The sequence below is a fragment of the Mirounga leonina genome, unplaced genomic scaffold, assembly GCF_011800145.1.
Source record: "Mirounga leonina isolate KUSES-001 unplaced genomic scaffold, KU_Mleo_1.0 Mir_197, whole genome shotgun sequence".
NCBI lineage: Eukaryota > Metazoa > Chordata > Mammalia > Carnivora > Phocidae > Mirounga > Mirounga leonina.
This window is the reverse complement of record NW_023270494.1, coordinates 15,166,797-15,192,023: the sequence shown is the minus strand read 5'-3', so window position 1 is coordinate 15,192,023 and position 25,227 is coordinate 15,166,797. Positions and strand designations below refer to the sequence as shown.

The 25,227-nt window shown below is 35.2% G+C and overlaps 1 protein-coding gene across 1 annotated transcript in view; it reads left to right on the top strand.

Moving 5' to 3' along the window:
* TANC2 (tetratricopeptide repeat, ankyrin repeat and coiled-coil containing 2) overlaps positions 1 to 25,227 on the top strand; it is a 362,442-nt gene that overhangs the window by 128,392 nt on the left and 208,823 nt on the right. The window contains exon 4 of the mRNA XM_035026328.1: positions 3,715 to 3,897. Coding sequence (XP_034882219.1) covers positions 3,715 to 3,897 — 183 coding nt within the window. The remainder of the gene's footprint in view (positions 1 to 3,714; positions 3,898 to 25,227) is intronic.

The window sequence follows — 25,227 nt, the reverse complement described above, 5'->3', positions numbered from 1 at the left end:
ACTATAGAAAGAGCTGCGTAAGTGGCCATTAATAAGAGACTGGTTATGTTATAATGCATGATATACTGCAGTAGTTTTTTTAAATGAGTTAGAATTACATATGATGAAATTACAACTATAACACAATTGGGAACCTTAAGTGAGACACTTGCTTTAATTTTACTTCTCAGTGTAGACCATATTACCATCATTTCATGTAAGACCATGTGCTTGTTTTTTTAAATTTTCCACTCTTTTCCCCCAGGTTTATTGAGGTATGATTGAGAAATACAGATTGTATCTATTTAAGGTATATAACGTGTTATTTTGATAAATGTATACATTGTGAAATGATTACCACCATAACACTAATTAATATCTATCACTTCACACAATTACCCTTTTTGTGCGTGTATGAGAATACTTGAGTTCTACTCAGGAAATTTCAAGTGTACAGTGTATTATTATTATTAGCTGTAGTCATCATGCTGTACATTAGGTCTCCAGAACTTAATTATTGAACATCTCTCTTTTTCCCCCATCCTCTTAGCCCAGATAACCACCATTCACCTCTCTTTACTGTGAGTTTGACTTTATTTTTTAGATTCCACATATAAGTGAGATTATGCAGTATTTGTCTTTCTGTGTCTGGCTTAGTTGACTTAGTATAATGTTTTCCAGATTCATCCATGTTGTTATAAGTGGCAGAATTTCTTTCTCTCTTATGGACAAATAACATCTGTGTGTGTGTGTGTGTGTGTGTGTAAAATCACATTTTCTTCATATTTTGACAGACACTGAGGTTGTTTCTAAATCATGGCTACTGTGAGTAATGCTGCAGTGAGCACAGGAGTGCATATATCTCTTTGAGATGATAGTTTTGTTTCCTTTTGGTATATACTCAGAAGTAGGATTGTTCCATCATGTGGTAGTTCTATTTTTAATTTTTTGAGGATCCTCCATGCTGTTTTACATAATGGTTGTACCAGTTTACATTGCCACCAACAGAAGGGATCCCTTTTCTCCACATCATTGCCAACACTTGTTATCTTTTGACTTTTTGAGAATAGCTGTCCCAACAGGTGTGAGGTGATACCTCATAGTGGTTTTGATTTGCATTTCCCTGAAGGTTAGTGATGTTGAACATCTTTTTGTGTACCTGTTGGCTGTTTGTGTGTCTACTTTGGAAAAATGTTCATTCACATCTTTTGCCCATTTTATACTTAGGTTGTTTTTTGCTATTGAGTATGAGTTTCTTATGTATTTTGGATATTAACCCCTAAGGATGTATGGTTTGCAATATTTTCTCCAATTCCATAGGTTGCTTTTTCATTTTGTCAGTAGTTTCCTTTGCTGGCAGAAACCTTTTCGTTTGATGTAGTCTCTCCTACTAATTTGGTTTTGTTGCCTGTGCTTTTGGTATCAAATCCAAAAGATCATTGCCAAGACCAATTTCAAGGAGTTTTTCTCCTTTTTGTCTAGGAGTTTTATGGTATCAGGTCTTATGTTTAAGTCTTTAACCCATTTTTCAGTTGATTTTTGTATATAGTGTAAGATAGGGATCCAATTTCATTCTTTTGCATGTGTCTTTTCAGTTTTCCCAGCACTGTTTATTCAAGAGACTCTCATTTCCCCCATTGTGTATCCTTGGTGCGTGTGTCAAAGATTAGTTGACCATATATGCATGGGTTTATTTCTAGACTCTCCTGTTCTGTTCTGTTCTGTTCGTCTGTGTGTTTTTTTTTTTATTTTTTATGCTACCACCAAATTCTTTTAATTATTATAGCTTTGTAATATACTTTGAAATTAGGAAGTGTGATGCCTCCCACTTTGTTTTTCTCTCCCTCAGAACTTCTGTGGTTACTTAGGGTCTTTTGTGATGTCATATAAATTTCAGAATTGCTTTTTTCTACCTCTGTAAAAAATGCTATCAGAATCTTTATAGGGGTTCCATTGAATCTATAGATGACTGGGTTGTATGGACATTTTAACAATACTTATTCTTCTAGTCCTTGAACTTGGGGTATCTTTCCACTTACTCTTCAGTTTCTCTCATCAGTGTCTTATAGTTTTCAATGTATGGGTCTTTCACCTCCTTGGTTAAATTTATTTCAAATTACTAATCTTTCTGATGTTAATTAAGTATACCACTTTTAAATTCTGTGCCTCATTACTCCATAGTCTGTATCCCTTGTGAGACTGTCTCTTTTGAACGGTCTTTCCGATCTACTTTTTGCATACTGTTTTACCTCTTTGTTTTTGTCAGTTAAGGGCCAGATACTGGGTATGAAATATTGTGGAAGTAATTTGAGGCCTGTGCCAGTGTTTTCTCCAAGAAGATTTGCGTTAGTTTTTGGCAGACGTTGGCCATCCAAGATCGCCTTAATTTAATTTTGTGGTAGACGTTTGGAGCCGAGCTTTATTCCTGTAAAAGGCCAGACTAGCTTTGGTTCATACTTAACTCCTAGAGTGTAGCCCTTTGGGCTTCCAAACAAAAGTGTTGGAGTTTTACCAGCTTCTCCTCTGGATCTTGATTTTTCTCTGCATTTCAGTGTTTGTCCTCCCAGCTCTTTAAAACTGTCAGTAGCTTCTTAGCCTCTCAGATGCCACTGAGTAAAAAGTAGCCCCAAATGCCAGGCTTCAGTCTTTTTTTCTTTTCTTTTTTCTTTATGTAATCCTTCCTCATGCTATTAACTCTTCCATGCCTTCAGGAAGATTCTAAAACATACGTACAGGGCGCCTGGGTGGCTCAGTTGGTTAAGTGACTGCCTTCAGCTCAGGTCATGGTCTTGGGGTCCCAGGATCGAGTCCCGCATCGGGCTCCCTGCTCGGTGGGGAGTCTGCTTCTCCCTCTGACCCTGCTCTCTCTCATTCTCTCTCTCAAATAAATAAATAAAATCTTTAAAAAAAAACAAAAACAAAAACAAAACATACATACAGTTCTAGTTTTTCTTAGGGAAAAGTTGGTCTGAAGTAGATAATCTGCTATTATTGGAAATAGAAGTCAACAGTATATAGGTGGAAATACATAACATATAACTTAATCTTTTTAAATATCAAAGCAGATTAAAAGATCACCATATAGGGCGCCTGGGTGACTCAGTCGGTTGGGCGTCTGCCTTCAGCTGGGGTCATGATCCCGGGGTCCTGGGGATCAAGTCTCACATCAGGCTCCTTGCTCAGCAGGGAGCCTGCTTCTCCTTCCGCCTGCCACTCCCCCTGCTTGTGCTCTCTCTCTCTCTGACAAATAAATAAATAAAATCTTAACCCCCCCAAAATTACCATATAATAATGTCAGTCTTACCTCCTTGTATTTTCACATACTTTCTTAGAGAAGGGGGTAAGAGAGAGTTAGAGTGATCCTACTAGCAATTGCACATATTGGATTATCAAGCAGGTGAATATCTTCTTTTATGTTTCTTATCAGGGAAAAAAACTGAAGACCAGTGCTCCAATTTTAACACTTACTGCATTGTACCATTATTATTTCTTTATGGGACTGAATCATTCATGAGGCAGTGAGCCCCTTATAAGGAGGAACCTCGTTTTATCCATGTTTAATTTCCTAGTGCTAAACCTGCTGTTAAGTGTCCATCCAGTAAGTATAGACATGAATGTAGGTGTTGAAAATATCTTATTTGGCTTTTCACCGTGAAAATCAACATGGGTATATGATGTTCTGAATTATCTTAAAAGGAATCTTTTCTTATCAGCTCTTTTGTTCTGTCCTAACAGGTGGCATCTCCACAGAAAGCGACTGTGTTTTTGAGCCCGACTACGCCGTTCCACCACTTCCAGTGAGTGAAGGTATGCAGCACATTCGGATTATGGAGGGCATGTCTCGCTCTCTTCCATCCTCCCCCTTACTCACACATCAGTCTATCAGTGTTCGGCTCCAACCTGTGAAGAAGTTAACTGGTAAGGACTTTACCTAAATTTAGTATGTTTAACAGGAAACCTAACAGTATGACACTTTAGGTCATATCAGATATGTTTATGTGCATCTTTAGGTTTTTCCTTTTTGGCCTTCCTAATGTCACAGACTCTTGGAAGGTGGAACTCCTACTGATTTTAATTTAGGGAATTAGAATAGTACTCCGTTTGACAGATTGATGTATTTATTTTCTAAGTGATCCATCTGTTGTGGACATATTTTTCTAGGCTTTCGGGAAACTTCTAGTTTTGCCAGAATACACTGTTGTTCTGATTTCATTTATCAGCTTGTTCATGTCAGATTAACAGATGGAGATATTGTAATTTTAGGATAATAGAGCTTCATAGTTCAGCAAAGGTACATCAGTCATATTTTCTGTTTTTAATCCTAATCTGTGTATTTCACATCTATTTCTAAAAGCTGATTTAGGTATTTTCCTCTCCCATTGTACATTCCTCCAACTTCTTGGGATATTAACTATAATTCATAAGTTGTGGATTGCACTGACTTTAATATGATCTCACAGTATGTATAACCCATTCAGATCAAGTGATTAGGTGTGAAACTGTGTCTTAATTATTGAATGAACTTTTGTCCTTTTAAGCTTTTTCAGAGAAGAAATTTTAATATGTTGAATGATACTTACATGTGAAAATATGTAAGCCTGGGTCACTTTCTTAGGTTTCTTTTAACATTATCAATATATAGCTGGTATCATTAAGTTGACTGGTAATGGTGGGTTATGAGTGATTAGGGGCAAGAAATTAAGTCATTCCAAAAGGATACATTAACTGCTTACTATATGTCTGGCACTGAGCTAGACAGTGGGGAGGTTTGATTATCATTTGACAATTCAAAAGAAAACAGGAGAGAAAGGAAAATGGAATTTTTGGACTCTTCCATCTATTTTGAATGAAGATTTTTACAGTGTTTATAATTTTCATGAAAACAATAATATTTCTTTATTCTTTAGTTACACAAGGCATAAGGCATTTTTATATTTATTGTTTTTAGGCTTCTTCAGATAACTGAGTCAAAGGCTACTTTGATTCTTGGGTCATTAAATAAAAATCAGTAAAATAGCTTAGTAACATTTTACTGAAATATTTATTCCCTCTGATAGCTAAAAATAGGATAAATTTTATGTGGTTGGACTTGAATAAAATTTCTTTGCTTAGAAATCTCCCCTTTTTCTTGAAGTTTAAGATATTGTTGATTACTGAAAATATAATTAACCAAATATAAGATGGCTATCAAGTGATGTTCTTCATTTACCACACTTTGGAAGAGTTAGCAAGAAAAGTTCCGTTTCCTTGCAGAAATGAACTGGATTGCCTGAGGTTCCTATCCCATTTACCTATCCCAATTTAAGCCTCAACTTAAATAGGGAACTTTATTAAAAGATAAGTACATTTAATAACAAAGTCAGTTACCTGCCTGATATCACAGAGGTGAGACAGGGAAGCAGTAATAAGAGGTATATTTGGTTAATTACATGTGTAATTAATTTTATTTGTTAAAGAGACTGTCAAAGGCCTAAGAATTTAAAGATTGAGGATGCATTTTAAAATTTCTGAATGAGAGAAATCTGTCTCCTGAAAAAGGATGCTATGAACATTTTCCTGTGGCCAGTTTTCTGCTAAGTGAAGCAGATGATGAGAATTTTTTGGTTTAACCTAGAATGAAATTACTTTGAAATTTAAATTTAAAACTTTAGTTAGTAGATTTATGAGTTATCTTTCCTTTCGTAATTATATTTTGTTATGAATAACTAAAAAGAAAGTTGAATAGAGAAAGATTTGCTGACCATAAGTTAAATGTCCTCCAGAGAATGGTTTTTAACAAAATGCATTAATTTAATCCAGCCATTAGGGCTGCACTTACTGATTTATCCATTTCCATACATTTAAACTTCCAATTACCTTATATTCCTTGTATTCATATCACCAACCAAACTAAGTAGGACCAGAATAGTTATCTTATTCTGTTTTCTTTCTGACTTTCTAATATTTAGTACCCTGTCTTTGCTATAGTCAAAGTAGTTTATTATTTTTCTGTGCTTTTCACCTAATTGTTCAGCATATATTTGTTTAGGACCCATAATATGCCAAGCACTGCTCTAGATGCACTTAATAGCATGGTGAACAATTTTAGATAGTGACAAGTAATATGAGGGTGATGAAATAGGAAATGGGATAGAGGGAGAGTGGAGTGGAGGTAGGATTTCTTTCTGTGGAGTCATCAGGGAGAGTCAGAAGAGGAGGTATTTGAACGGCGGAGATGTGAATAACTGAAAGAAGCCAGTCATGGGAAGATCTGGGATCAGAGCCCTCTAGGCAGAGGGAACAGCTAGGACAAAAGTCCTACAGCAGAAAGCAGCATTGGCATGTCCAAGGAATGGGAAGAAGGCAAGTGTGGTTTCAGCAGAGTAAGTCAGAGGGGAGGGTAGTAGAAAATAGTTGAGGAGGTAGGCAGAAACCAGGGTTTTTAAGGTCATGGTAAGCAACCTAACTGTAGGATTTTAAGCAGAGCCGGAATGGGAAGTAATGTGATCTGATTTACCTTTTTATCAGATCTTGTTGGCAAATGTGTAAAGAATGGCATCTGAGGGACTAAGTATGCTATGTTCGTTAACCTTGTGTGTTTTCCTGATCTTTAAATCTATCTTTAAGTTCTGATAAGTTAATAGAATGGTGAAAAGAAAATCTTTTTTTATTTTATCTTGTGAGATATAGTGAAGGAATCACTAACCTTTTCCTATCATTTTTATCATAGAACCTTTGTACTCCTAAAATATTTATCTGAGTCCTTCACACAAGTGTAGGTGACGACCCATTTGGTATATCAATTAAGACTTTTTTATTCCAAGGAAAGAAGATATAGCCAAATGGTCTAAGCAATGAAGGAAAACTAGAAGACCTAAGGTTGGGCAGACCTCAAGGTTCATTTGACGTAGTTGGATATTGCTGTGCACTGGGGAGGTCCAGAGGAGATTATGCAGAGACACCGTTGGCCCCTGTTACTATGGTGATGGCATTGCCCCAGTTCTCTAGATTCCTGCTCAGTGCTCTTTTCAAGATGTTCTTCTTCATAATATCCCAAAGCCCCTCAAGCATACTTCTTAAAATATAGATAATTAGGAGTACCAATAGTTCATTCATTCAACACTTACCTGAATTTATACTGTGGCCTATTATATGTACTGTAAGTTTAGTAAAAGTTAAATTTTGAGTATTCACATTTTTAGTAGGGTATAAATCATTGCAACCTTTTTGTAGGGCAGTTTGATAGTGTGTATCAAAGTTGTAATGCACAGGGGTGCCTAGGTGGCTCAGTAGGTTAAGCCTCTGATTCAATAATTTCACCTCAGGTTGCATGTGCACGCACTCTCTCTCAAATAAATAAAATCTTTAAAAAAATTGTAATGTACATAATCCTTGATACAGTAATTTCCTTGCACAGAGTTTATTTTACAAATAAATAAATAAATTTGAACAGGCTTGAAACATGTATGTATCTGTACATATGTATAATAAAAACTGAAGTCTAAATATTTATCACTAATAATTAGTAATCCACTTGTGTGACACACACACACATACACACACGTGCCTGCACATACATTTGGTGGTGGTGTGGAGATACAGTAACTCTAACCCAAAAGTGGGAGAGGGATGACAAATTCTGTTATGTACCTTTCTATAGTGTTTGTATTTTTTACCACATGTAAAATCTGGAGTCTCACGAGGCAGTATAACAAAATGGATCCTGGCTGCCATTTCTTAACTGTGTAAACTTAAGCAAATTTGCTGAAAGTCTTTGTACTTCACTTTCCTTATTTCTAAAGTAGAAATAATAGGACTATTACGAGAACTGAATGAGTTGGTACATATAAAGTTCATGAGACAGTATCTGACAAAGAATAAGTAGTCAATAAATGTTAGCCACATTTATTATAATTCTAGAAGAGATTTGGGTGACTTTCCATCAGCTATTAAATATGATCCATCCATATTAAATATGAGTTCTGAGCCTTTGGAAGGTGATCTTCAAGTAATTTATGTAATTACCTTAAGTAAGCCCTTTTTCTTTTCTGAGGAGTAACCTTCAAATACCGATATCCAATGGATTATTAGCTAGTCTTTGGGAATTTTTTTTTGGCGGGGGGGGCCTGATTTAAAAAGTATTTGCTACATAGATTGGAATGACTGTGTGGCAGTCGAATTTACATGCTTTAGATGCTAGCTATAGCCAAAATATTATTTTCATCATGGATAAAAAGGAATCATTGACTTGTTTATGATACATCCTGGGAAAAAGATTTAAAGCTATTTTGACATTAAAAACAGCCTATATGTAATATTAGTCTACATATTCTGATACAGTTTAGTGTACTTACACATTTTTCACATGATAATTATCTTGCAATTTTTGGAAGTACTGGAATTCAAGATATACTTTAGTGAATTTTATTGTTAGAAAAAATCTCGGAGTTCCTGTGAAGAATGAATAAGATTTCTTAAAACCTAATACATAATAAACATTGAATCAGTGTTACTTTTCTTCTCATATATTATCTTGGATAAAATGGAAATTAGTCTTGAGAAAACTATTGAAAAGCCAGTTTGAAAATATAAAGTGCATAGAGATTTAGACTTCATAGTGATTTATTGCAATGTACTCACGATTCTGAAGCATGAGTAAATATCTTGCAATTTTAGGAAAAATATTAGAATTCAAGATATAGTGAATTTTATTATAGTAAAAAATATAGTGTGTATATATATATATACTATATATATACTACATATATATATAGTAGTCTAAGCTCCATCATTGCTAACGTTAAATATTTCTATTTTAATTTCCATATGTATAAAGTATCTTACCAAATATCTCACCATGTGGTCCCTAGACCACTCACATTAGAATACTTGGACTACTTCTTTGGAAAATGCAGATCTCTGAGTATCCAGATTTACCTAATCAACCTCACTTCAGAGATTCTGTCTCATTAAATCTGGAGCCCCAGAATCTCTATTTTTTTAAGGTTAAATGAGAAAATGTATATGAAGACTTTTGAGCTCTTTGGAATGATAGTACTAATTAAACTAGGTCTGGACCTCATTACTGTTTCTAATTCAGATTCTCTAGTTTTATGGGTTAAAGATTATGCTGTTGTAAATTCCAAGGTTTACCCAGTGGCCGGAGTAGAGAAAGGGGGCTCTTACTTCCATTGCTGTCCCTGTAATTTTCCAGACCAAAAGTACAGAATGTTAAGGGGTTGTTACTTAATTCAATTTATGTAATTTCAGTTGCCATCAGTCAGTATTGTTAAAACCAGAGCTGGACAGTAGGTAATATAGAGGAACTATTGCAATGGAGAAAAGAGACCTTAGTGTAGAACTGGGCTCAATACTAAATGCAGTAAAGAAAGCTAAGGATTTATAGCCAAAGAGCAAGGTGAGGAGGGCAGCAAGGTGGATGGAAAATTACAAAGAGGGAGACATCAAGGGTAAGGGTATTATTTCTAAGACCAGTTTAACAGGACTCTTGCTGAATTGGCCAGGGTGATCCGAAGAGGGTGGAGGGATTCTCACTCAACGGACTTACCAGGATCCCTGCTGTTCCTGAGCTAGACTGTAGGCTTCAGGATAAGGCTCAAGGAGGAGTCACAGTGGGAAGGAGCTCAGAGGAGCCTGACAAAGTTTAGTCAAGGAGAGAGTCTTTTTTTTTTTTTTTTAAATTAACATATAATGTATTATTTGTTTCAGGGGTACAGTTCTGTGATTCATCAGTCTTACACAATTCACAGCGCAAGGAGAGAGTTTTTATCAGTATATATATATTACGCAACTAAAAGTCAACATGTCTTATCAAATAAAGAGTCCTTTTGTGATATTTATATGTGCTGGGTTTACGACATAATTAAGTCTCTTTTTAGATTTTGTAAAAACTTAACCTAAGAATTTGTATGTAAGAAAATAACTATTTTACTGATTATTTTCATGATTGAATGGAAGTCACTCATATAGAGTAGAACTATTATTTATAGTATTGTAGTATTTATTTATAGTAAGATTATTTATAGCAGCTGTAGTATCATTGTATATATTTCACTGAAATATAGTAGTCCTATCTTCCTGCCCCTATTCAACCACTACTAGGGGAAGTTTGCAAAACTGCCACAATGTTCCTTAATGGAGAAGGGGCCAAAATAACAAATTATTTACATTTTTCTTATGAAGTGGTTTTGTTTCTGTCAGGTTAGAAGATTTGTATATGGAGCCTTTCTCACACACAAAAACTTATACCTTATTATAGAAAAAGCAAATGAGGGGTGCCTGGGTGGCTCAGTTGATTAAGCGTCCGGCTCTTGGTTTCAGTGTGGGTCGTGATCTCAAGGTCGTAGGATTGAGTCCTGCTTGGGGCTCTGTGCTCAGCTCGGAGTCTGCTTGTCCCTCTCCTTCTGCTCCTTCCCCTGTTCCTGTTCTCTTTTTCTCCATCTGTCTCTAGAGTGAATAAATGAAATCCTTAAAAAGGAAAAGCAAATGAATTTGACTCTTGGAATAACAGTGTATTAGTATGTTTGGCTTCAAGGAACTAAATGGATGGGCAGTGGTGTTTTTGTAGGATTGAAACAAGTGTGAAGAGCCCATTGGTCCACCTTTAAAGCCTCCTCATCCATGCCTCAAGTATAATGGAAATAAATGGGCTTTGCTCTTAAACTAAAGCTGAATCCCAGCATTGCCTCTTTCTCGTTGTGTTATACAAAGTATGTTCGTTAATTTATGCTTTCTTTGGTTTCCTCTGATACAAAAACGTGGTAACTTACCTTCACACGGTTACTGTTAAAATGAAGTGAGAGCTATATACACAGCCTGGCATATAGATGTTGAGTAATTGATACTTGTAATTTTATGCACCTTCTCCAACACACACACATTCACACACAGAAAAAAGAAGAAAAAAGAGGGAGATCAAATTTGTGACTACAATACTATAGTAAAATCTTCACCTATGTAAAATGCTTATGGACAATGTTTCTCACTGTGTGGTCCCTAGACCACTTGCATTAGAAATCGTGGGAGTACTGCTTTGAAAAATGTGAATTCCTGAGTATCCAGATTTACCTAATCAACCTCACTTCACAGATTCTGGCTCATTACATCTGGAGCCCAAAGATCTCTATTTTTAGCAATCTGTTTTGCTCACTAAAGTTTGAGAACCACTGCCCTGAGGAGTTACTGTAGATAATTGTTTGTTTGTAAGAATTTGTCTCTTCAGATCACTAAAAACACACACACACACACACACACACAAAACCCACATTTTGGAAGAGCATCCTTTAAAAATGTGTTATTTACTTAAATGTTCAATTTAACCTTTTCTTGATGACTTGGAGTTGTTACTATGAACATGAAAAGCCGAACTAGACTCTAATATATCTTAGGTGACCTACTGGAGATGTAGCAGTTTGCTCCTACACCATGTACCCAAACCAGTATAGTTTTTCTGTTCTCTCCTTTAATCACAGACTCTTTTGTCAGTTTTTACAACTGTATGTTTACCTATTACAGTTCTTCATCTCCTTCTAGTTTTAACTTAATGATGTGGACTTAGAAATCACATCACTAAACCTGTTGACCTGGTATATGGCATTCTCTTACTTTGTCATTGAAGGTGTGGGAGGGTAGGTACATCCTACTGGTAAAATCGTAGGCTACATATCTGTACCTTAACTCAAGGGAATCTGAGAAATGTAGATTTTTGGCTTTCTAGCCATAGTAGTATAGGAACACAAGTTGGAAGAGGTTGAGTAAACCAGCTTATAGTGTTTGCTATAGTAGTCTTCACATTGCTCTTGAACTTAATAGTTTCATACTTTCTACTCTGTTAATGAATGAAATATCCAAAAAAAAAAAAAAAAAAAAAGGATGACACATCCAATCAGAGTGATATTCAAGAAAAGACATCCAACTTAGTGAGTCTTTGCGAGCTGTATGGATATATCAGTGATGACTTAATCTATTTAAATAGAAAGTCTTTTAATATTTCTTGTAGGTCTTCTCAGTGATGTGAGTGGTGTTAACTAATAACTGATAATATATTCTTTTGTATTCTTTATGTACTTCTTAGTACTGCTCTGGTGCTTGGGGATTAATAATTAGTCTCTATTGGTGATTTGAAGTATTTCATAGTTTAAAGGGTGATGCAATTTTTATCAATCTAATTAGCACAAATATAGTTTTGTAGATGATTTTACTTTGTAATTCAAGTAATTTTTAAACTATCACAGTACAGGTTCTTTTTAGCAATTATAATGATTTATTATTAAGATAGTGGTAATGTAAGTGCTGAAATGAATTTCTTTAAAAGTAGCCCTTTTGAAATCGTCCAAAAGGTAATATTAACATTTTTCTACTTCTACATTTGCCTTTGTTCATAAATTGCAGGTATGGACATGTTATTTTTCTATTAAATATTTAATAATATTTTTATATTATAAAATTTTTGGCAATTCATATTGTTTTTGATGTGTTTATTTATCAGAATGTTCTAATTATTATAGTTGATTTTTTTGATTGAAGTATAGTTGACACACAATGTTACATTAGTTTCAGGTGTACAACATAGTGATTTGACAAGTCTGTACATTATGCTGTGCTCACCACAAGTGTAGGTACTATCTGTCACCATAATCATTACCGTGGTACCATTGACTGTATTCCCTTGCTGTATCTTTTATCCCCATGACTTATTCTTTCCATAACTGGAAGCCTGTATCTCCCACTCCCCTTCACCCACTTTACTCATCCTTTCACTGCCCCCTCACCTTTGCCAACCATCAGTTTGTTTTCTGTATTTATGGATCTGTTTTTGGTTTTTGTTTGTTTATTCATTTCTATTGTGTTTTAGATTCTACATATCAATGAAATCATATGATATTGTCTTTCTCTGACTTATTTCACTTAGCATAATACTCTGGGTCCATCCATGTTGTTGCAACTGGTAAGATCTCATTTTTTTTTTTTTTAATGGTCATCTGTCATATCAATGGACACTTGAGTTGCTTCTATATCTTGGCTGTTTTAAATAAAGCTGCAGTAAGCATAGGGGTATATATATCTTTTTGAATTAGTGTTTTCATTTTCTTTGGGTAAATACCGAGTAGTGAAATTACTGGATCATGTGATATTTCTATTTAATTTTAGTTGAAATAAAACATGGTTTATATCTTCAGAAAGTTTTACACACCATACATACAATTGATTTATTTTTTCTTTTTTCCAGTGTGCATTTATGTATATTTCTATATGCTTGAATGCTATTATTTGAAAACAAATGAAAGTAATTTTATTAATCATTTAACTCAAGGAGATAGAAGAACAAGTAAATATAAAAGAACCAAAATTAAAAGCAGAAATGAATAAAATTAAAAACAAAAAAACTCTTGATCATTGAAGACACAAGCAAGTTTATTGGAAAGACTAAGAAAATAGAAAAATCTTTGACAGGAATGATCAAAATGAAAAAGAGAGGAGAGAAGAAAGATAAATAATATATGTAACACATAGAATAAGAAATGAAATAGTCACTGATAATGTTTTATTATAAGAGAATATAGTTATGCAGCTTTATAGCAAAATAAATAAAAACTAGAGGAAATTGTGGTGCCTGGCTGGCTCAGTTGGTAGAGCATATGACTCTTGATCTTGGGGTCGTGAGTTGAGGCCCACATTGGGTGTAGAGATTACTTGATCATACATACATACATACATACATACCTTTAAAAAAAAAAAAACTAGAGGACATGGAAGAAAACAAACTGTAATTGACAAAAATATGTCTAGCCCTGTTACCATAGAAATCAAAGATCCCTAAGAACAGGAGATGATTTTACAAGCAAGTTTTACTAAGCATTTAACTAACAGTAATAGTAATAATAGATCATGTGTATTGAGCTGTTTCTGTATTCCAGACAATATTAAGCGCTTTATATATGGGAGCAAATTTAGTTTTCAGAGCAATTTAAGTGGATAGTCAACAGCTTCTGTTGCCTTTCAGTGAGGGCAAACTTTCTACTTTGTAGCATAGCCTGTTCCTTTGTTGAATAGTTTTAACTGTCAGTATTCTAATTTACATGGATGGAAATCTGCTGTTCTGTTGCTCCTACCCATTAGTCCTAGCACTGCCTGGTGCTTGGGGTAAGTGCTAGGCACATAGAGAAACTCTACACCATTTCCCATGGCAGTCATTAATATCCTGGAAAGCTGCTCTCAGATCTACTTTTTTCTAGCTTACAGAACTTCATTTAAGGCCTGTCTGGTATCAAGATGACAGTACATCTGTGTTATTTCCCTCATGTTCTATATCAAAATGGACATGAGGTTATTTTGGAATTTTCCTTCTGAGCCCTTATTTAGTGTTTCTCCCTTTGTAAAGATTTTATATAAACTATTTCATATCTGTATTTTGCCACTATCTAGTCCTGCAGCCCTCCTAATTTTCTGTATGGTTTTGCAAAGACTGCTGTTAGTATTTTCATGTTCCTATCCTCATGTTCTTTTAGAACTCAAATGTCAACTGTGTGGGCCTGGATTTTGAGTATATGTTTTTTTATAACTTCTCTTTATAAGTCATAACGTACACTTCAGTAATTCTTAACAATGTTTATTCTGCCCTGTTTAGTTTAAATATATTTTCCTTGATGGAGAAGATTAAAGGAAACTAAGCTGGAGTAATTGTTCTATGTCTCTTGTTGGAGGCAGGATGTTGTTAAGCATGGCAAACTTTGGAGTCAGTTTTACTTGAGTTCAAGCCCTGATTCTGCCCTGTATTAGCTGTATGACTAGATCAAGTCACTTATTTACTCTGAGCAAGTTTGCTTATCTGTATTATTATTATCATTTTTATTATTTCTGCCTCACAGTGTATTGTATGAATTGAGTAAGACATTATGTATGTCAAGAACATAAGTTTAGCTCATAGCAGCTGATTAATAAATGGAAGCTTATAACAGAATAATTTCCTTTGTTTTCTTTCTCATGCATTGGATCTGGCCTTCCCTTGTCCATGTTTTTATTCTAAAAATATCCCAACAATCCTTTATGCTGTCTTAGAAACAAAGCTCTTCTCAGCTTAGGCTCTGTTCTTCCTTGACAATATAATTAGAGGGTTTTCCACTCTTTTGATTGTGTCCTTCTCTCTTTGTATATTTCTTTTTTGGACACAGATCTGTCTTTATCAGAAAATTCCTGGTATGGCCATATTTATTTCTTTGTATTTTTCCATACATTTGTGGTTGTATAAATTACTTATTAATTTTAACCTGTACTCTCAAGCTATATTCCCTCTTAGAATTACTGGCCATTAGCTCATATCTTCTTTTCTCTGCATTTTTTTTTTAAAGAAATCTGCTTGCATAAAATATGAAGTGTAGATTTGACTTTATCCAGCATTTCTGTTAGAGTGGTGGCCCACTGAAGGGTCAAACCAGAGACACCTAGGATCTGAGGTGGACAAGGCAATTTAATAAGACGCAGTCTGGTAGCAATCACTAAGTGGAGACCTAAACAGACCCTAAATATTAGGGTGACCAGCAATAAGTAATTGTGTGTCCCAGGAAGGGGGTGGACCCTGTTAATCCAAGGGAAGGGAATATAGGAGCAGATAACAGGCAGAGTTCTAGGAGGGCATGTGGTCAACATCAAGAAAGATGTTTAACAAAGACAACACACCATAAAGTAATGTTTTCAGCAGATCTTTATGGAATAAAGGTATAGATATATCTATAATGAGGTGGAATTAAGGCTCAGAACTCTAGGCTTAGAAGAACTGGTAGTGCCATACTGGTCAAGAGCCAGGCTCTCTTAGACAAAAAACCAGTTTAAAATTCCATACTCACTCACTTGTAAGCTGTATATCTGAATAGATTAACTCTTTTTGAGCTTCTGTTTCCTTATATGTACAGTAAGAATAATAATGCCGTAGGGCTGAGAGGAATACGGAAGTGTTTGTAGAGTTTCTCTATGTGCCTAGTACTTACTGTTATAAAACGTAAGTATGATTCTACAGTTACTTTTTTTTTTTAAAGATTTTATTTATTTAGTTAGTTAGTTAGTTAGTTGGGGGAGGGGCAGAGGGAGAGAGAGAATCCTAAGCAGACTCCCCACTCAGTGTGGAACTCGAGGAGTTGCTTGGTCCCAGGACCCTGAGATCATGACCTGAGCTGAAATCAAGAGTTGGACGCTTCGGGGCACCTGGGTGGCTCAGTTGTTGGGCGTCTGCCTTCGGCTCGGGTCGTGATCCTTGGGTCCTGGGATCGAGCCCCGTGTCGGGCTCCCTGCTCCGCGGGAAGCCTGCTTCTCCCTCTCCCACTCCCCCTGCTTGTGTTCCCTCTCTCGCTGTGTCTCTCTCTCTGTCAAATAAATAAATAACATCTTTAAAAAAAAAAAAAGAGTTGGACGCTTAACTGACTGAACCACCCAGGTGCCCCAGTTACGTACTTTTAAATATCATTATCCTTACCACCATTAAGCTCTGTAATGTTCGGTATCATATCCTGGATATAATCATCAGTATTTTAAAAAGCCTCAAGGAAAATACACGTTTACTGGTCATAAAATTATATGGGCTAGCTTACTTTGCTTTGGATGAAGTTATATCACCTTACTGTGATCAATTCACATTTATTTGAAACTTCAGTAAATAGTTATTATATCTTTGTTTAAATTAATAAAATTTTTGATACATAAAATTTTCCAAATGTTAAGTCTGTGTAAATGGAGAAAATAATAAAAGGAATCCTAACAGGTGGAAAAGTTGGCAATCACTTGGTTAATAATCTCTGATATCCTTTTTAGCAGCTGTATGGTGGTTCTAAGAGTTGGATATCACTTTCATTTTTTTTTAAGATTTTATTTTTAAATAATCTCTACACCCAACGTGGGGCTCAAACTCAAAACCCTGAGATCAAGAGTTGCACCCTCTACCAACTGAGCCAGGCACCCCAGATATCATTTTTAAATGTGGCAAATACCGTGGAGGTTATAAGAAAAAAAAAACTTCATTGTCCATGCCTTCTGTGATCTTCCCCAGAAAAAGCACCACAATTTTATGCACAGTTCCTAGAAAGTCTGTGTTTATGCTTAATAGACCCTATCTCCTTTCTTGCTTATCTCTCTACCTACTGTGGAATGTAAGTGGTTCAAAAAGTATCAAATGTTGGAAGTAAAGACTAAATAGTATTGGTCATCAGGAATACTTCTCAGTCACAAAGGATTGTGAAAGGCAAATAAGTAAATATCCACGATTCAAAAGAAATGCTCTTAGTGACTCTCCAAACAAGAAATAAATTATAGTATGGGATAATAGAAAGCTTAGCACAGAATATATATTGCCATTATAATAACAATGTTTTTTTCTCATTGTAGAAAATTATGTGCCCAAATTGATTTATCAGCCCACAAAAGTAATAAACATGTGGCATGACAGAATACTTCCTCTCTGATGAACATTTTAAACACCAGAGGGCAGAATGTTCCAAAGGACATTTTCTTTATTATAAATACATCATCTTATTGTCATTTATTCTTTCATGTAACTGGCTGCATTAAAAATAAGAGATATGGCCATTTTGGAATTGTCTATGTATATGAATGGTCTGTTTTGTTTAGACAACATAATGAACAGTATCCTGATATATAGCAGAGTTGATTCAATATCTATGTTTTCCCTCTCTTTCTGGTTAAATCAATATTTCTGGCTTCTCAAGTGATTAAATTTTTAAAATTATATATACATCTATATCATTTAGTGAATTTCATAAATTCAGATTCACTTAATGAATTGAGAGGAAGGAGATTTGATATGAATATCTTGTAGCTCAATATGCTCTTTTACGTTCTACTAATCAATAAAAAAATTTTGAAAGAGCCACCTGCCATCAAATGATCTTTTTTAGATGTTGAGATTATAATTTAGAAATAGCATCACACATTTGGGAAATTCTATTCAGGGATTTAAGTAACAGAGTCAACATATCAAGTAAAAACAGTATATAATGAAAATTATCCTCAGAGGTCCTTGAAATATCATTCATGGCATTCATTAAACACTGCTTTTCAGTATGTCCAACCTGCCAGTTTATCTTACTCTTTTATTGACCACCAGATGAATAGTTGTCTTATGTGTAGAGGCCACATTATGTGGTGTTTAGGAATATATTTCTTTCTCTTCTCTTAGTCACCATCGAACTGTTGCAAATTAAATCTGGAGCAGTAGCCATTCCTAAGAAAGGAAAAACCCAACATTAGAAATCTGGCCAAAGCTGGAAGGGGTGCCTGGGGGGCTCAGTTGGTTAAGCATCCAACTCTTGATCTCATTTCAGGGTCATGAGTTCAAGCCCTGTGTTGGGCTTCATGCTGGGCGTGGAATCTACTTTAAAGAAAAAGAGAGGGCGCCTGGGTGGCTCAGTTGGTTAAGCGACTGCCTTCGGCTCAGGTCATGATCCTGGAGTCCCTGGATTGAGTCCCGCATCGGGCTCCCTGCTCGGCAGGGAGCCTGCTTCTGCCTCTGCCCTTCCCCCTCTCATGTGCTCTCTCTCTCTCATTCTCTCTGTCTCAAATAAATAAATTAAAAAAAAGAGAGAGAGAGAGAGAGAGAGAGGGCGCCTGGGTGGCTCAGTCGTTAAGCGTCTGCCTTCGGCTCAGGTCATGATCCCAGGGTCCTGGGATCAAGTCCCACATCAGGCTCCCTGCTCAGCAGGAAACCTGCTTCTCGCTCTCCCACTCCCCCTGCTTGTGTTCCTGCTCTCGCTATCTCTCTCTCTGTCAAATAAATAAATAAAATCTTTAAAAAAAAAAAAAAGAAAAAGAAAAAAGAGAGCGAGGAAGGAAGGAAGAAAGGAAAGGGAAGGAAGGAAAGGAAAGGAAGGAAGGAAAGAAAGGAAAGAGAGGAAGGAAGGAAAGAAAGAAGAAAGGAAAGGAAAGGAATGGAATCTGACCAAAGCTTGAATTGCTATAAAAAGTAGGATGGATACTTTCTTACTTATTGGGGGGGGGGAAAGGATTTCATATATTCACCTCTTAATAAGTATTACCCTATCTTTAAACACTGCAGGTTCAGCGCTGATGATTACTCCTTAGAGGAAGCTTATAAAGGGGAAGATTGAAAAAAGAATAAAAATAATATAAAACTCTGTGTAAGTTGTAGAATGGTTTACCTAAATTAAGCATAAGGGAGTTAAAAATTAGTAGCCAAGGAAATAGTTTAGCACCTTAAATCTCTCTCTACTCTTACCTTAAATTAAGCCCATTTTTACAAAAACAAAAATAAAACCTATGTATTTTGTTTTTAAAGTACCTCAACCATGTCCACTTCCCGATCAGCTCCTGTAGAGCATAAACAACATTAAAATGAATGTCAGTGGAAAGTGATTATTTGTCAAAGTTTGCATTTTTTTACAAAATTATTCTAGAATCCTTCTAATGCATGGATCAGCTCAACTTGATTTGGGACAGACGTGGACTTGCCCTCTTTTTCCTAAAGGTATTGAGTTCTTTGTATTCTAAATGTAACAACTAAAACGAATTTCCCACAAAAATAACTATTGTGGCAAGACAATATTTGATTTTAAAACTTTACTAGAGAGAAGAGTTTAGATTATCAAGGAAACAAAATTTGAGGTATGCTGTCTGTGGAATTTTTAAATCTAACATAAATGCTTATTTTTAGGCTTGCCCTACTATTTTCTAGTTAGGTGAGATAAGAAGTAATTGAAACTAATTTGAAACAAGTTTGTCACTTTGCACATTGTTTAGTATTATCATTATATCAAAATTGCTTATTCTTCTTTATCTCCAAGTTATAATTTTCTAAAGACATGAATAAGTCATATTGGGGTAGTGGAATTACTTTCACATGATTATCTTAAATAATCCTTTAACATTAGTCCAGAGCATCTTTGTTGACTGTAATTTTAAAATGAAATGGCTCCTTGCAACAAATATGTGCAGTGTGATGAGACCATACATTCAATCAAACATAAAAACTAGCCTGAAATATATTTTCTCTTATGGGCCATTTTCTGTCTGTTGAGTTCTATTGAAATCTATTTTCCCTTTTTATCTTCACTGTTTTTGCTTAATTAGGTATTTTTAAATGAGATAACATAGATTTTTTAGAATTTCAAGGCTTTACATTACATTTTGTTTTATTTCTATAGTTGCTTTAGGAAGAAGTAGAAAATATGTTGTTATTCAGACTTTACTGCTGAGTTTGATTATTGGAATTAAGTGACTTACCAGGGTTATGTCTTGTAAGCAACTAAGCCATTATTACAACTACAGTCAGAAGACAAGAGTGTGTCCTTTCTTTTTCTTTTCTTTTTTTTTCAAAGATTTTATTTATTTATTTGCCAGAGAAAGAGCACGAGCACAAGCAGGGGGAGTGGCAAGCAAAGGGAGAAGCAGGCTCCCTGCTGAGCAAGGAGCCTGATGGAGGACTCAATCCCAGGACCCTGGGATCATGACCTGAGCTGAAGGCAGACGCTTAACCGCCTGAGCCACCCAGGTGTCCCGGGTGTGTCCTTTCTATTAAATTGCAGTCCTTTTCATTCACATTGTACTGAGGTTATTATCATTTATGAAGATTAAAATACAATAAATCTGTAACTAACAAATATATAATTATACCAGAATTATTATACTGGCAATGCTGCCCACATAAGAACATTGTAATAAACATTTTACCTAATTGTTTTGCTTTATTTTACATCTTAACATTTCATTAAATACACTGTGCTGGGAAGGAAGCATGCATCCATATGATACAGAACAATTTCATGTAGAATTGCCCTAAGTAGATGGATAACACCAGTGGATCATGCTCCAGAAGCCTAATGAAGCTTGGCTCAGAGCTACGTCTAAAGTACTGCAGGGAAAGTAACATAACCACTGCTCAATTCATGCATTGACACTTTCCCTAGTTTCCTCCTCCCATGATTCTTTTTTGACACTCCTTCTGTCCACTGGAAGGGAAGGGACTCTTCTGGATTCCTAGATTCTCACAGGAGAATCTGTCACGAGAGAGGTTCTCCAGGGCCAGTAGGGAAAGGCCTTCAGAAGCATGGGGTAGAACAGTAACCCTGTCTCACCAGTGATTGACACAAGGGATTTCCTTGATCATAAGTAAAGGCTATGGACATTTTCAGGGAGTAGTGTCTTTTGAATCTTTCTGCTTCTAGAAGGAATATAGGAGGTAGTCTGCCTGTCTTTGAAATTAATATCATTGCTACTATATCAGTCAGTTGATGGTTCTCTAGTTTTGGTGTCTTTGAAGCTACTATCTGAATGAAAGACATTTAGTCAAGTTTTTAGTATCTCTGACTGTTTAAAAATAAATTTTCTGCTATCACATTCTAGACAGTTCTTTACTTATCACTGTCTGATTTTACCATTTAACCCAATAAATTATGAAGATACCACAGGCACATGTTAGCTTAACAAAGTGCTTTAATCTTTTTAGTTACCTCGGTATGTGGGTTTTTTTTTTATTAGTGTCTACTTAGTTACTGTATTTTGCAAAATGTATTCACACACTTCTGACTTAGGAATTCAGAACAGAAAAATATGAGGAGGAATTAGTAAGAGAGGGGTTAGCTTTAAGACATGAGGAGCTTACAGCTTTTTAATATAAATTATTCCCAGAATCCATGTCACAACTCCTTGTATGGTGCTGCTTCACCCCCTCCTCGGTTGCTATGACAACAGCAGCGCTGCACCATCCATCAGCTCTGGACCTGGGCTGCATTGCTAGCCTTCCGCGTTACTCCTGAATGTTAAGAACATCCGTGAATCATTCACTATGTTAATGCTGCGCCATTAGAAACCTAAGAACCAGTTTTTCCAGCAGTTTGCTCTAACAGAGGGGTAAACTAAACTGCGCCACAGAGAAAAATTATATAAAAGCATTTCTTTTTTTTCCTGAGGGAATCATACAATCTATTTGCTGCAGTATTCTGAAAGGATAAGCTTCTGTCAGGCAATCTCATGAAAAGAGCTCGCCTGTGTAATCTTTCTTGAAATCATTAGTTGTTCAAAACAAAAATCACATTGCTTTTCTGGATATAAAAAGAAGCAGGTGATGTTGTTAGGGGTTCTAAGCTCCTTTGGGAACATCACTTGTGCTTTGGGACCATAATCAACATCTGCTCTAAGAAGTATCACCTGTGATGCACAGTAAGTTCTGGGCAGTGTGAAGAGCTGGCTGGAGAAGATTAAAGTGGGGATCGTTACTGACGTGTCAGATCTGATAACAACATGACCAGTGAGTAAGAAGAAGCCTTTCAGGTTTTCAGGAGAAAAGACTATATAGTATTGACTAATGAGGAAGAAAAACTAAAGCCTGTGAGTATGATAAGTAGAGTGTTTGAGTGTTACATGGATTTCTGAGATCTAAGGCCTACTTTGAGCATTGTAAAAAACGAAATGCAACCTAAGAGAAGTTGACACTGTTTTTTAGGGAATCCATTAAGAAATGTCATTAGGCACATTTATTTAATTTTTAATTGTGTGTTCTTTTACTCTGTGTATATATGGATCTTTTAAAATAGTTTCATATTTTAAAAAATATTTCACTGGGAAGAAAGATACTAATTTTTTAATGTAAATGTGATGATTAGGTTGCTTTTTTTGTTAGATTGTGAATCCAGAATAGATTTCTACTTCTGTATAAGTAAAATACATTTTTAAAAAAAAAGTAACGGTATGGGAACCTAGAATTGTTTAAGCCTGCTTCCTTAGTACATCAAATCTTTCTTATTTCATTGACGGATACTTACAAATGGATATTCCTGCACAGTTTAAGGATTTTTTTTTTTTTTGCAAAGTTGACATTACTTGCTAGTTATGTTGATTTATATTGTCTATTTTCCCAATTGAGAAAGGTAAATTATTTACCATTCTTGTATTTTTTGGCCATTTAGTAATTATCAATTTAAGGCAAATTGAATTTATAGGTTGATTCTTCTCACAAGACTCGGTCTTCTGGCTCTTAATTCTTTTCCGCTTTTAGTTCTTCAGCTAACCGTGGTAACTTAGAAATGTGCTAAAAGTAGGAACTTTGGCTTTCAAAATTAGAATATTTAGACTGATGTTCACCTACCTCACAAAAGAAAAAGGCATTTCATCTGGGTTTATTCTTTCAGTTAGTTATCTTCCTGAATTACCCATCTTAAGTGCATGTTGTTCAGAGAAGATATCCTATAGAGAAATAACTGTTCCTTTAATTTGCACAATTGGGGGGAAAAAGATTTTCATTCTTTGTTGTTACTTCATTTTGATTTATATTCCTTCTTCCATTTTTGAGATTTTTGCCTATGGGTCTGTACATATGATTTTGTACAATGTTTAAGAAACCTTTAAATAGGGAGAATTAATATATTAAAGAATAATGAAAGTACTAATCACACTTACTTTCATATCTGTCTTTAACAAAAGGATTTTACTTTTATTTGAAAGCCTATAATTAAGAGATTAAGTAAATTGAATATTCACACTTTAACCATTGCCGTGTAAGAAAATAGGAATTTTGAATTGTATGTATATTTAGTAACGGTGTACATTGTAAGTTGACACTCTTTTATGACTCCTCACAAATGTATATATACAAAGGACTTTGTATTCCATTATCTCTGAAGCCATAATTCTTATTAATTATAACAAAGACTAATTTGGGCACTTTTTAACAAGGGTAGTATTTTTAATAACATATTTATTTATTTTAAAGTAATCTTTCTTGGTATATCCTGTGGTATTTTTTTCTGTTTGGGGCCTTGCCCAATGGATATATTCCAGAAAGGTTGTATATAAGCATATTTGTTTGTTTGTTTGTAAAGTGTCTAAATTGAAATCTACCCGTGAAGCTGCCTATTTTGAGAGATTCTGCAGTAAGTTAATTTGGTGAATCTATATATCATGTACTAGGTTTTCTTTAAGAGCCATCTGGTTTTTTTCAGTATATAAAGATTCAAATTACAGATTTAACTGGCAGCACGCTGTGAAAAAAATTAAGCCTTATGCTTTGGATTTATAGTTTAACCCCTCAGTTTCAAAATCTTCAGGTTTACTTTCTGAAATCCTTTGAAGTCTTTTCAGTATTATTCTATAACAGATAACTGCCTAAAATCTTAAATTGATAGTAGGCATTGCTTTTATTTGGGAGGAAATGTGCTAGTAATTAAATAATGTATAAAAGTTATAAATATAAAAGGCTTAAGTTTCTTCCCTGGTTTCCATTAACTAAAACTTAAATAGTCTAATAATACTTCTGGATATCTAGAAATTCATTAGTACCACTAAAATGGTTTTACGAGGAAATAGGTGCTTCTTTTTATGTTAAGAACTACATTAAAATTTAAAATCTCACATTAGTGATAAATTATTTTGAAAGAATGATTCCTAGTTATTTCTTTTCTCATGGAAATCAGCAGTCATAATATTTCTGTGATAAAGGTATCTTCTTTACCACTCCAACATTATGTAATAAAACCTTTTAACCACTTGTCAGTGTTGCAGCTTAGGACATGTTAACCTCTCTGAAGTCTCCCTTTTATACAATTAATGAAATAATGCCTTTTTGCAGTGTCATTGCAGACATTGAGAAAGATACTATATGTAAAGGATTTAGTACAGGACTTAGCACAAAGGAAACATTTTCTAAGTAATTCTCTTCCCTACCCTTCCTCTTCACTGACTTACTTAAGTGGTTCCTGGGCTTTTCCTTGGGAGTACCTTTAGAACAGAGGAATTTGAATGCATACCAGAGGGGTGTGGGATGTAGCCTAAAGGGCTTACAAAAGCAAATGTGGAGGGCGCCTGGGTGGCGCAGTCCTTTGAATGTCTGACTCTTGGTTTCACTCAGGTCGTGGTCTCAGGTCATGAGATCCCGTTGCAAGATCCGCCCACATCAGCCCCGCGCTCAGGGTAGAGTCCATTTGGGATTCTCTCTCCCTCTCCCTCCGCCCCTCCTACTTGTTCTCTTTCTCTATGTGTCTCTCTCTCTAAAAATAAATGGATAAATCTTTAAAAACAAACAAAAAGCAAATGTGGAAATTTCCTGAAACTCATCGTTTTTTTCTTTTAAAATAGTCTGCATTCTACATTTTTTATCATAGAAAATGTTTTCCAAAAAACTCACTCTTCAGGAAAACATGCCACATTTCTTCCTATTAACATGCATGCCCCCAACACATTACTACCTATGTCTATTAATTTCTAAATGTAAGACATACTACTTAGATCTCTTGGCCT